Source organism: Nilaparvata lugens, chromosome 12, assembly GCF_014356525.2.
Source record: "Nilaparvata lugens isolate BPH chromosome 12, ASM1435652v1, whole genome shotgun sequence".
Lineage (NCBI taxonomy): Eukaryota > Metazoa > Arthropoda > Insecta > Hemiptera > Delphacidae > Nilaparvata > Nilaparvata lugens.
In genome coordinates, this window is record NC_052515.1 from 6,583,605 (window position 1) to 6,597,671 (window position 14,067).

General features: G+C 35.1%; 1 protein-coding gene across 1 annotated transcript; it reads right to left on the reverse strand.

Annotated features, from left to right (window-relative positions):
- Positions 1 to 603: 603 nt before the first annotated feature.
- LOC111050404 lies at positions 604 to 12,474 on the reverse strand. Its single transcript, XM_039438818.1, has 9 exons — positions 12,287 to 12,474; positions 11,948 to 11,968; positions 11,232 to 11,306; positions 10,865 to 10,930; positions 7,940 to 8,053; positions 4,377 to 4,517; positions 2,627 to 2,762; positions 1,981 to 2,086; positions 604 to 906 (listed from the first exon to the last, which is right to left on the reverse strand). The coding sequence occupies exons 1-9, from the start codon at positions 12,349 to 12,351 to the stop codon at positions 878 to 880; spliced, it is 753 nt and encodes a 250-aa protein (XP_039294752.1). The 5' UTR covers positions 12,352 to 12,474; the 3' UTR covers positions 604 to 877.
- Between the last annotated feature and the right edge of the window lie 1,593 nt (positions 12,475 to 14,067).

A 14,067-nucleotide genomic window follows, 5' to 3' on the forward strand; every position in this document is an offset into this window, starting at 1 on the left:
ATGGATTTTCGGTGATCTGCATTTTTGATGCTTCACCAGAATCAATTCCTAGTGTTTAATCAAATTTGAGAATATGAGTAACATATATCTTCTAAATTTTTTTTCGTTGGTACGCTGATAAGCTATCGATGAGATATTAAGTTAAGGTTCATACTCCCTTTGTAGGGCTGACCACTTGAAGAGCTATTACTTCTCTAAATACCATCTTCATGAGTTTAAGAATTGCTTCCTGGTTCGAAACTCACCTGAAGATGTAGGTCCACACATCTCTCATCATAATCTGTCTCACTACTCACGCACATGCTTACTGCTCATGTGGGCATCATCTCCAGCTAACAAATGAAAAATGGTGATTCAAAGAAGAGTATGGGAGTGAAACCTAGGTCATTAGAATATACTATGAATTGGTGGTAACTATATTACTCACGTAGTAGAAACGGTTTTGGAATTGACCAATATGCTTGTTTAGTGAAGGGATTAATGGCTGATAAGTCATATCTCATTAACATAGAATGAATTCAATTGCAACCCAACTAATTAGCAGGAGAGAAACTTCACAAGTTTGGAAAGGTAACGGTGAAAAAATGAAATAGACACATTACATTCTCATGAATAGAATATATTTTTTGTGTAGTTTAGAAGTTGATATTGTGATAATTATTATTTATTACTCATATTAAATGAGAAGACTAAGGGATGCTTCTTTGACAATTTCTTAGTCTTTTTATTGAATAGAATATATCTTGCTGGTATTGACTTGCAAATCAACTTATACAACCTTAATTCATCCCAAATACTTACAGTAATTTTAAAATTTAATATGATTAGTACTTATTATAGGTTTCATTCCTTGAAAGTGCGTAGATTCGAGACCGAGTCATTTTTTCATATGACTATTATATGAACCTGGAAAAAACAAATGCTTCATGGTTTATTTTTGAAGCTGATGTGATGGTTAAGAATCATTGGAGTCTGATGGGATAAATGAAGAAGAAATACAAAACACTGAGAAGTTGAGGATTAATCAACTACATTGAATGATAAATTATAAATAAAATTTAGAGTGCAAACGCGATTGATTAATAAAATCCAATTGACTCATTGATTTGTTGATCAATAAATATTTGTAATAAGTCACCTCAACATTGGTGAACGAAAAATAAACCATATCATAGAGAAACAATAGCGTAAATAGATATCCCATGGTATAGGGCGTTTATGTCGCAACTTTTACTGTTATCCAAAGCCGATTACTGTCGATTATTGTTGATTTTTATTGTTTTGACCGGGTAAGAGTGTATGAACGGCACAATATGAGAGACTACCAGCGTCATAAAGCTTCACGGGAAAGAACTACGTGGGCTATCGGCTTGAGATAACAGTAGAAGTTGCGACATAAACGCCCTATGCCATGGGATATCTACTTATGCTATTGTTTCTCTATGACCATATATAATTACTAATTCTTAATAATATTCGAAGCACATAATTATATAGCATAATATGAAAAAATGAGTTTAATAATAAGGGAACTGACAGGTACTCTATTGTGAACAACTTGTACCAATCACATGCGACCCACCATTTTGTTTCAACACTATCACTATCCTTGTTCTTAAAACGTCCTCTCATTGGCTAATGATGTAAAGTAGACCCCATTTTGTAAGATGAAACCATTTGAACCAATGACAAGTTAGTGTTGCATTTTCTAGAAAAACTTCAAAGTAATTTCATTGCTTGATATTGCTGCAGAGCTGCAGAATAATTCTTACCAATAGTAAATGGCATCTTCCTTATTTCCTTCTAGATTCTATTCCTAAATTCCTAATTGGAAATTTCTCTATTCAAGTAAACAGATAGATAGATTAATTTCCAATGATTTAGCGTGTTTTTATCGTGGATAAAATTGGTTCATTGTGTGACTCAAATCAAATTACTGATGAAAATAAATTCGAGTTTCAGAATTCATAATATTCTTACCAAAGCCCATTTTGTTCCCCTTCAAATCATAGGTATCTTCCCAGGAACTGAACGAATTTGGCCCAAACGATTTTACGGTTTTAATTTTATAGTAATCATCTTTGCCCTGGAAAATAATGAATTTCATGTTGGATAAATTCTGATATAGGCTAACCTAACTTATAATACAAAGAAAACAGTTTAGTTTCAGATAACACAACAACTAAATGAAGTAAACAAAGAAAGTGCAGGAAGCTATGAATTTATCAGATAGTATGGAATGTATACTCTCTGAGAATAATAGAACAAATCATATTTATTGAAATTTTATAACGTGCTCATCACTTTCTACATGGTTGAATTGTAGAGTGGAAATTATCTTCCAAACTTCACCATGTATTCCAATAAAAAAGCTATCCCATTCATCGTATTTAAATTTACAACAAAATCGTACACTATCACGAATGACACCTTATTCAAAAAGAATTAGTCATGTAAAGAATATACATGGAATTCAAAAATGTAAATAAAATGATTGTTCATTGTAAATAATGCAATAATACTTATTCCACCTATAGAATAGTTAGTAAAATATGCGAGGAATAAGATATGATAGATGTTATGAAGTTTAAGAGAATTCAATGGAATGAATTCGTGAACCACTTACGTATTTCTTATCGGTACACAAATAATACTTTTTCTCAGTTTTTGGTACTAGTTGTACACCATTCTGCCAAAACATCACAGATGAGTCGTAATTGTTCTCTTGAAATTTGATTTTTGGGTCTGGCACTTCTTTGCAACTAGAACAGCGAACAGAAATCAAATTCACGATTGGATTTAAACAAGATTATTGTTGAAAATTTGGTAGAAAATATTGTAGTATAACCCAGTACATAGAAACATAGAAAAGGTTTTCAAAAATTATAGAAATTTGGTAATTTTATAGAAATTGAAGAAATTCCATGGGGTTAATATCGAATTGAAAGAGAGACCTCTCGATCAGAACCACGTAGCCTACTCCCAGTTTCCCCTCATAACAATAGCATTTTTGGGATTCACTTGGAATTCGAATTTTTCATCACTCGAGAACGACTCACATCACTACCTTGACGTAGGTAAAGCCATAGTGCATGACAGGTGGTTTATGGTAACGTCAGTACAGGTAAAAACACTAGCTGATATAGATCAGCTGAAATCAACAATTGTTCATTGGTGTAGGAGCCCTACCAGTACTGACGTCACCAGAATGCACTATGGCTTTGTTTACGGATGTAGTGCTCACACACAACACTCAAACTAATAGAGCACTCTATAGAGGACTTCATCATATGCGAATAAAAAATATTGCAAATGAAATATATGTAGTAGTTAGATGATTAGATGAATAGAAGAGCAACTTTCTATACATAATTTATGTAGATTAATAAATTTGAGAATCGATGGAAATTGAAACATGTCATAGCTACAGTATAGCTATATGGTTATATAGTTACTGAAAAAATAACTATATTATAGGGCCGATTCCAAAACTTTCCATAATATACTGTATTACTCAATTACAACATTTCCATACATTAAAAAATGTTGGCAATTATGCATGTTAGACATGAACAGAAAGATTATATGGGCCGGTTTCCGAACTTGGGATTTAGCTACCCAAGTTCTAGACTTCAATCAGCTGGAGTCAGAAAATTGGCTCTCCGAAACGAGGCGTAGTCGTAGTCTTAGTCAAAATAACGTTTGAATTAAATCTCGAAAACTGGAAAATTGAACACAAAATAAAATAAAGAGAAAATAGTATAAAGTTTCCGCTATTTTTATATTTAGGTATGTTTCATTTCGTCAAGCAAAAACGTTTCCTATTAAAGAGATGAGAAAATAAAGATTTATTTTGCTGCTACTATTTACTGCGACCACGCTCCGTTTTGGAAAGCCAATTTTATGAATCCAGCTGTTTGAAGTCTACAACTTGGCTGGATCCCTAGCTCGAAAGCCGGGCCAAAACCTTTCTGTTCATTTCTAACATGCATAATATTGCCTAATGACATTTAATGTATGGAAATGTTTTAATTGAGTAATACTGTATATTATGGGAAGTTTTGGAACAGCTCTTGTCTATTCATTTCTTATTCTTAGAGCTCAACATATAATCTGCCCTAGACCTTAAGAATGAATAAAGGCCTAATGAAAGTTATTCACTTTGAACTGGGATTTTTCCTCATAAATTTGGGAAGTTTTCGAATTTTTATGATGTATCCATTTCCCATTTTTAGAACTCCATATACAATCTGCACTAGAGCTCAAGGATGAATGTAGGCTTAGATATGTTTAATAAATCATGAAATCAATGTAGAAGGTTATTCACTAAGTGAAAATCTACCAAAATGAGATTACAATACATTATGTCCACTTACGGTGAGTTGGGAATCTCCTTTTCTTTCACAGTCTCTTTCTCAGCTTCCTCTATGAGAGTTGTAACAGGATCTTTCTCTTTCTCCTTTTCTTTCTCGTCGCTGTTCCCTACTACTTCAATAAGAGCTGTAAGAGGATCTTTCCTGAAAATATTATTAGAACATCTGTGATGATTTGTTTGGATGATGGGAAATTTATGCTTTTAATATTAATAATAATAATCCTATAATATTTATTAAGGTATAGTATAGTATTTATAGTGTGGCTATGGTATATTTGTGAGGTTAGTTTATTCTTAGTCAACAATAAGACAAGCGCACTATCATCTTGCTAACATATTGCCAACCTCTCGCGTTCCGTTCATGTTTGGTGTGTGTTTCTGTAAATCTGTACGCACCTCAACATGGACAATACCATAGAGAAACAATAGCATAAGTAGATATCCCATGGCATAGAGCGTTCATGTCGCAACTTTTACTGTTATCTCAAGCCAATAGTCCACATAGTTCTTCCCCGTGAAGCTTTATGACGCTGGTAGTCTCTCACATTGTGCCTTTCATTCGAATATTATTAAGAATTAGTAATTATATATGGTCATAGAGAAACAATAGCATAAGTAGATATCCCATGGCATAGAGCGTTCATGTCGCAACTTTTACGGTTATCTCAAGCCAATAGTCCACATAGTTCTTCCCCGTGAAGCTATATGACGCTGGTAGTCTCTCATATTGTGCCTTTCATACACTCTTACCAGGTCAAAACAGTAAAAATTGGCAATAATCGACAGTAAACGGCTTGAGATAACAGTAGAAGTTGCGACATAAACGCCCTATACCATGGGATATCTACTTACGCTATTGTTTCTCTATGACAATACAAAGACTGATACAAAGAAAAATATTATAAAGATAATACAAAGAAAGTTGCTGGCTTCCAGCCAATATTAATCATTCAGAAAGCATTTGAAGTTTTAGAAATTCAATTAGAAATCATTCAGTTTTGATGTCATATATTATGTTACTCACAAAATTCCATCAAGTACCTATCTTGGGAATAGCAGGCTCCACATCTGGTGTGACTACATTTTCTGTTATTGGTATTTGTACAGTAGGTTTAGTTCCTGTTATAGGTACCGCAGGCACGGTAGGTTTATTTTCTGTAATAGGTACTAGTACAGTAGGTTTTGGTTCATGCCTGAAAAGTTTTAATAGTTTCTTGAGTATTATAAGATTAGTAGACGTTCACTCCAGCAGGCAATTGCCTGTGCGCAACCAGAGTTGCGGGGTCTGTTTTCAAGAGCCATGACCTCACCTTGCATACGAAGATTCGATTACTGAAGTGCTATGTGTATTCAGTACTGTTGTATGGTGTTGAATCATGGACTCTAAAGCAAAGCACAGTAGCAAAGCTCCAAGCATTTGAGTTATGGCTGTATAGGAGAATCCTGAGGATACCATGGACTGATAGAATTACCAATCAGGAGGTGTTGAGGAGGATTAATATGGCCCCAGAACTGGTTAACATCATAAAATTCAGGAAGTTGCAATACTTGGGCCACATAATGCGCAATAGGGGCAGATATGAGCTATTGCAGACCATACTGCAGGGCAAAATAGAAGGCAGGAGAGCCCCAGGTCGAAGAAGAATATCCTGGCTGGCCAACCTGAGAGCCTGGTTTGGAAAAACCTCCATTCAATTGTTCCGGAGCGCAACTAACAAAGTCATCATAGCCAATATGATCGCCAACGTTCGAAACGGACAGGCACCTTAAGAAGAAGAACCAGAGTTGCTTACTCGGATTTATACAGATAGAAAGGAAACAATATTTTGATTCATTCAAAATTGAGACTATTATTACTGCATTCAGTGAATTATTAAATTAACCAATTATATTGGCTTGACCCCCTCTTGAAAGTGCAAAAACCAACAATGAAGATCATCAAGCAGAGGCCACTCCGTTATCCGTCAGACCAGCTCTACAATGAGTTTGGTGTGATGGACATAAGACAGCTCTACTCCTTGGAAATAATTTGCAGACTACACAAAAACCCGGAAAGCTTTCAAAATAGGAGCCACAGTCATAACACAAGAAACAGAAACGTGGCAAGGAAAGCAATATATCAACGACATTTCAACCACCTAGCACCAAAACTCCACAATCTACTTCCTGTATGCATCAAGATAATAGGAAACTCAAGAAAATTCAAATGCTCCGTTGAAAACTGGATCACAACCTCTGGAAGACATAATATAGAGAGCATAATTTCGAACAATATGTGAGCTCACTTATCCAATGTATTTGCACCCCCAGTCTAAATTTGATTGTATTACTACTACACCTGCTCTAGAACATTGATTCCCCATAGTTGAGTAGGATAATTTCAGAAAAATGCAAATTATTTATTTTTTTTTTTAGTAAATTTCATATATTGTATTCTTGAATATCATATACATTTTATTGATTGTTTATTTGTATATTAATGGAAATAAAATTTATTTGTATATTGGTGCATACAGATTATAAGGACAGTGGGCAGGTGGCTACACGCATCGATCAAGGCAGGTATATGGGTATATTATTACTTATTCTTCGATACTAATTACATATTTGTATTGTTTCCTTTATTCAATGAAAAGATGAAAATTTATTATGGTTGTCATCTACTGCTATTCATGAGGAATATGTAATGGAGACTTTAACTGAAAAAAAACACAATATATTCGTCGTATAACATGCACAATACATACATTACATAGGAAGGGAAGTTGCTGGCTTTCAGCCTGATATTAATTATTGAAAAGACACTTGAATTTCGGAAATTGAATAAGAAATATCCAGTTCTGAATTCATGCTATTCACAAAAATTCATCCAGTAGATCCACCCCAGGCGTAGCAGGTATCAAACCCGGTATGCCTACATTTTGTGTCATTGGTTCTTGAACTTCTAGAGTAGGTTCAGTCCCAGTTGTAGGTAGCGCAGGTACAGTAGGTTTATTTTCTGTTATGGATACTTGTACGGTAGGTTTTGGTTTTTGTCTGCGAAGTCCAACATTTCTCATTGTTTCAAAAGTTTTTCTCAGATTATGAGATCAGTAAAATTTAGTTGAACAATATCATCAAAATTTGGTTTCTTAGTTCCAGGTAGAGGGAAGAGAGGTATCTTACTTTTCGATTTGTTGTTAGTTTCTGGAACATTATTATAACAACTTGAAATACTATCATACCATGTAACAAACAATACAAAAATGCAAAATTTCTCAAATGACTTACATTAAATTTTATAAATATCGGGAATACACTGGAAGACTTGGGAAGACTCGGGAACACTCGGGAGGACTCGGGAAGACTCGGGAACACTCGGGAGGACTCGGGAAGACTCGGGAACACTCGGGAGGACTCGGGAAGATTCGGGAAAACTCGAGAAGACTTGGGAACACTCAGGAACACTCGGGAACACTCAGGAACACTCAGGAACACTCGGGAACACTCGGGAACACTCGGGAACACTCGGGAACACTATTAATTGATTATTTCATTCATGAATACTAGAATAACAATACTTACAACACCGAAATCTCTTGTGCCCCTTGATTTTTATCTTCGATACTGATTTTTACGATTTTTGGCTTACGAGGTTTGCGGGGCTTAGGGCGTGGACGAAAAGGATTCACTGGTACTCTAGAAAAATTAATTATAATATTTATTCAACTTCATATTCATCCGAAATGCTGATTAACTTATCAATGAAAAGAGATTATGAGAATGGGGAAGTAGAGATATTTACACAATAAGGATTAGAGAAGAATTTGGAAAAAATATGAGTCTATCAGCATCAAGAGTTTTTTTAATAAGAATCTGAATTATTCGATTTCCTAAATCGATAGGATTTGTGTAGAAGAAAACAGACGAAGATTGTGATGGAAGTGAGAAGTATTGCAAAGTGTGGAGAATGGAGGGGGAAATGGGGGAAGGAAGAGAAAAACAAAAATGGTGGGGGAAAGGAGGGTATAAGATGAAAGGTACTATAAGTGAAGAAATAAGGTAATAAGTGAAGAAGAATTCGGATGAATTCGAAAAAATGAGTCTATCAGCATTAAGAGTTTTTACTTTCCTTGCCCTATTACCAAAGGTGGAGAAAGTATTACTTTCCGAAAAAAATCAAGGTACCCCAATTTCTAAATGTCTATACGTTTTAAGGTGCCCGGAGTCCAAAAAAGTAGTTTTTGGGTATTGGTCTGTATGTGTGTGTGTGTGTGTGTGGTGTGTGTGTGTGTGTGTGTGGTGTGTGTGTGGTGTGTGTGTGTGTGTGTGTGTGTGTGTGGTGTGTGTGTGTGTGTGTGTGTGTGTGTGTGTGTGTGTGGTGTGTGTTGTGTGTGTGTGTGTGTGTGTGTGTGTGTGTGTGTGTGTGTGTGTGTGTGTGTGTGTGTGTGTGTGGTGTGTGTGTGTGGTGTGGTGTGTGTGTGTGTGTGTGTGTGTGTGTGTGTGTGTGTGTGTGTGTGTGTGTGTGTGTGTTGTGTGTGTGTGTGTGTGTGTGGTGTGTGTGTGTGTGTGTGTGTGTGTGGTGTGTGTGTGTGTGTGTGTGTGTGTGTGTTGTGTGTGTGTGTGTGGTGTGTGTGTGTGTGGTGTGTGTGTGTGTGTGTGTGTGGGTGTGTGTGTGTTGTGTGTGTGTGTGTGTGTGTGTGTGTGTTTGTTTGTGTGTGTATGATTGTATGTGCGTCTGTGTACAAGATATCTCATCTCCCAATTAACGGAATGACTTGAAATTTGGAACTTAAGGTTCGAACCCACTAGAACGTATCATACCATGACCGTGCCCGTACCGACACATGCAAAAAAATATTCTTTGCATCATTGATATGTAATGCACCCATTAGACCGTTCCGTCACCGGCCAAGCACGGAGCGTGCCATGCACGTCCAGGTCAACATTTGTCAGCCAGTATATTTTGTCTGTGACGGAACGCTCCTTGCATGGCACGTGACGCCTGCAAACCCCGTTGTAACCGCGTATGCACCGCGTTGGTAACCAGTTCACCGCTACATTCTCTTGCTAACTGACGCGTTCCCAACAACTTCTGACCGGGCATCATACGCGTATCATACGCGTATCATACCCGTATCATACGCGTACCATACGCGTAATGTACTGGCATAGACCGCTGTTGATCCGGTGTAGTGGGCATAGTTGTTATTTTACGTGCCTGGCATGGTCTGACACGGTCCGTGTCTGATACGTTCTAGTGGGTTCGAACCTTTAAGGTCCTTACGCTATAAGTATCCGACACGAACAATTTCGATCAAATGCGATTCAAGAAGGCGGCTAAAAGGGAGGAAATGTTGTCAAAAACAGGGGTTTTCGCGATTTCCTCGAGAATGGCTCCAACGATTTTGATTAAATTTATACATAAAATAGTCATTGATAAGCTCTATCAACTGCCGCAAGTCCCATATCTGTAAAAATTTAAGGAGCTCCACCCCATCTATGCAAAGTTTGATTTCAGATTCCCAAATTTTCAGGCTTCAGATGCAATTTAAACAAAAAATTCCGAGTGGAAAAGATTCAGCATGAAAATCTCTACAATTAATGTTCAGTAACATTTTCACCTGAAATTGAAAATAAGCTAATGGATAATGTTATTATCCAATTGCCAACTGTTGGCAACTGTTGATTCTATTAAATGATTCACTATGAAGAAATAGCAGATCTCGTGTGCATCCAGCGTTATTGTCCTGTCACCAGCTGGCTCAGATCTTTGTTTATAAGTAGACTTGAGATGCGCGTGAACACTAGCGTCAGGTGATCAATTTTCATAACGGCAAGGAGAGTTGTGTGAGTGCGCCTCACCAGATTTTTCAAATAAGAATTTGAATTATTCTCTCCTAGATCAATAGGATTTGTGTAAAAGAAAACAGACGAAGATTGTGATGGAAGTGAGAAGTATTGCAGTGTGGATGTATGAAGTGTGGTGAATCGGGGGGAATGGGGTTGGAAGAGAGAAAGAAAATGGTGGGAGAAAGTGAGGGTATAAAATGAAGGGTAGACGGAGAATCGTAGAAATAGGATGAAAGTGGATTGAAAGACAGAAGTGGAGAGAAAAGATTGGTCGATTCAAACTACATTTTCTGAGAGAAGAAAAATCGTAGTTATGTGCATTCAGACAATTGATAGAAATTATGATGATGATAGGAGAAATTTTGATAAGAACAGACTAAGATCGTGGATGGAGGAACAATAAGAGGAATGGCATAAATCAAGAAGTAAATGGAAAAGAGGATATGGAATAAGATATAAAAGGAAAAAATGTGAGCCAATATAGAGAAGTGAAAAATTGGATAGGAAGAAGAGGTAATGGCGGAATGGTGCAAGAAATAATCGAGTGGGTGAGTGGAAGGTATTGTTGAATAGTGAGTTCAGTAAGTGAGTAGAATATATTTTGAAAATATAAGTAATTACCAAATAAAAATATAAAAAATATAAGTAAGTACTCACACAAACATATTTCGGTGCAAATTCTCCATCCATCCAGGATTTCCCGGAAAAAAAGGATCATTAAATCTGTAGAAGGTCAAATAGGGCAAATATAAGGCAGGGAATCGACAAGAAATTGAAGATTTGAAACTACAAATAAATGAGGATTGTATAAGTGGAAACAAAATACAAATAAAAATAATTGGTGATTATTGTTAAAGGTTGAATATGAGAAGGGAAATCAACAAGGAATTGATAAATGAGGGATATACAATCTTAATGAATGTGAATTTATTGCTCAAGTAGAACCCAAAATTCAAATAGAAAATAGAATAAATTAAAATGTTCATGATACATATAGGTACATATAATTTATTACTCTACTTACGTTTCATACATTTGGTTCATCTGGTTATGGAAATTCGCCATCCATCCTGGGTTGCCAGGGAAATAGGGATCATTACTGCAACGTAACGTAACTTCTAAATAAAAAGTAGAGAAATTCGAGAAGAGAAAGTAGAGGAGTAGTAGAAAATCGAAATTTTCGAATAAATTCGGTGCCGAAAAACAAGTGACGAGGTAAATGTCAGTGAATTAAGTATGACAAAAAATGTTGTGATTTCATAACATGATAATTCTTTGAACAGCAATAAGTATTCATGGAAATCTTGGAGATAAATGGTACAGGCTCAGCCTAGTTTCCACCATTGTCATGATTATAGAGTTTTTTTATAATGGATGAATATATAAAAAGATGCAAGTAGAGTTGATTTACAATTCATTCGATGAAAATAGGGAAAGAAGACTGAATATATATACCAAATAAAGAGTTTTTATAAAATAGGGATTATTTAGTACATCTCAATAACTTTAAGAACTCAGATACAAAATCATTAGGAAATCATTTGAAAATCATTAGGAAAATTGATGAATTATTTTATTCCAATATTAAATTGGATCAAAGCTCTTCATAATACGTAATAAGTATGGGTTGACCCATTTGTGTCGAATGTTTAAAGAGATTCAGCAGTTGTTAACTGTTACTAAAATATTGTTGATAGTACTATTGGTCAAATTCTAAGTTTACCAACTCAATATACTCACTAGAACCCTGCAACAATCGCTCTGAAAAATAAGAAAAAAATGTTTAAATACTATTGTTTTAAGTTGATGTAAGTATCATCTTGATAATAATTGTATCATAGATTCACTCATCAAATGCATTTGAATAAAAAGAGATTCTTCACTTGATGCAGTTGATTGAAGCTATTTATAGTATTTTCGTGTATGTTCTAAGTATTTGATTACAACATCATTGATATCAGAACTCTTCTAATAGATATGAGTTGCTCTAGAATGAATAGTAGTTTTTGAAGTTCTAGCTTTGGAACTGAATGAATTAGACAAATTTCACTCTTAATTCAAATAAGAGATTTTACTCACACATGAAAATGAATAAGAAATAGGGTTCCAGTTATCATAACAGTAAAAGCCGTTATATCCTTCATCTTGCTTCGAATGAGAATACTCAAGCATTCGAAATAAAATTCCTTGGTTTTTCACTGAACCTTGCACAGAGATGAACATTTGTAAATGAACTTGATTTCTATAGTTGAAACCTAGTTACGTGATATGATTCAACAATTGTTATGATGACGGTGGAACAATGAAAGCTAACGAAAATCATAAATCTTGTTCATCATAATTAAGTTTGGTAGAGCTTTCGAAGATGTGTCACAGCATTGTTGAAAGAGTTTGTGTTTCATTAGTTGAATGATTTATGTAAAATTGTTACAAAGAAAACTATTGCAAATAGTGATGAAATTTCTGTGTCTTAATTGAACAATGTTTTATCATTCGATTTCCATGACAAAAAATTATTATCCTGATTTGAAAAATTATTATACATCTTATAATCCTGATATAATATAGGTAGGTCTATAATAGCAGAGACGAATAATGCAATATTAACAGTATTTTTTCTCCATGATGATACTGTATAGTAGCATATCACGCTACCGGGAATATTTTAATAAGTTGCCATTTACATTACGATTTATCAGGATGAGGCCCTTTAGAGTGTATTTCTATTTAAATTTCTACAACTCTCCATTCAAAATAATCCTGATAAACAGATATGATATGATATGCAAAGAATAAGAATATAGTACAGCTAAGTGAACTTATTCCATTCCTTTTCCCAATTATTTTATAACTTGGTTTTCTTTAATAAATGAATATCACAGTTATTCACAAGCATTCTAATAACTATAATATTCCATTTTGAATGCAAGTGTACACATAATTATTATTTGATCTTTATCTGAGCTGTCATAAGATAGTTAACTCTTCATTAAATTGAGAGAGTTATAATACTTAATTGATTTAAATTTCTGTATAAAATGTATCGTTCAACAGAAACGGAGTCTTGATAATGACGTAGAAGCCATTCCATTGAGGGCTCTTTGTAGTCGCGCACTTGTTCTAAGCATCTGCAGTACTTACACGTGACGTCCGTGAAGTTATGTAACATAGTAGATCTCTCAGTTGAATAATTGACTCCCACCAATAGCGCGAAACTCCTGAAAAGAATCAAGAGTTGAAGAATGCTGGATTCCTTTAATCTGAATCAGTGAAAGTAGCCGTAAAATTGAAAAGATAATCCCCACAAGTTCCAATCATGTACTATTCTCACTCATCATGGCTAAGCGAGAATCGATAGTCCCATTAGAATAGTATTTTCACTGTACTGGTCGCTTTCAGTGACACTGATAAAATTTGGAAATCCAGCTCGAAACTACTTTTTTTTATTGCGGATGATGCCCATATGAGCTCTATTCTTGTGCTTGAAAAAGGATTGTGCTTGTCCTTGGAATCATAAATAGTTTCCAGGATCTAGATCTCGAGTTACTATTATCTATTCTTCCAGATATTTTCTGTCAAGGAACATTTTGAAGATGGAGGAATAATAGCCAAAGGCGTCTCCCCCAAAATTGTTGTATTTCGAATCTCAAATTTGAGCTGAGCAGTCAGTTTTGAGTACTTTCTACAGTGAATACTATCCTCTGCGTTTTAGCACAGACCTTTCTATTTCTCCGTTCTTATAGATTCTAATAGATTGAACATAAGTCATCATACACATGATGAACATAATATGTGTTTGTCAAATTCCGTTCAATCTAGTAGAATCTATAAGGACGGAGAAATAAACATTTTGTTAATAA

Bases quoted from the DNA above. Each gene is read 5' to 3' on its own strand.
- LOC111050404 (XM_039438818.1), bottom strand. From the start codon at position 12,351: ATGAAGGATATAACGGCTTTTACTGTTATGATAACTGGAACCCTATTT. The intron at 2,087-2,626 runs GTAAGTGGTTCA...ATTATTTTCCAG, and splicing joins TGTGTACCGATAAGAAATAC to GGCAAAGATGATTACTATAA. The intron at 907-1,980 runs GTAAGAATATTA...TGTTTTTTCCAG, and splicing joins GGGGAACAAAATGGGCTTTG to GTTCATATAATAGTCATATG.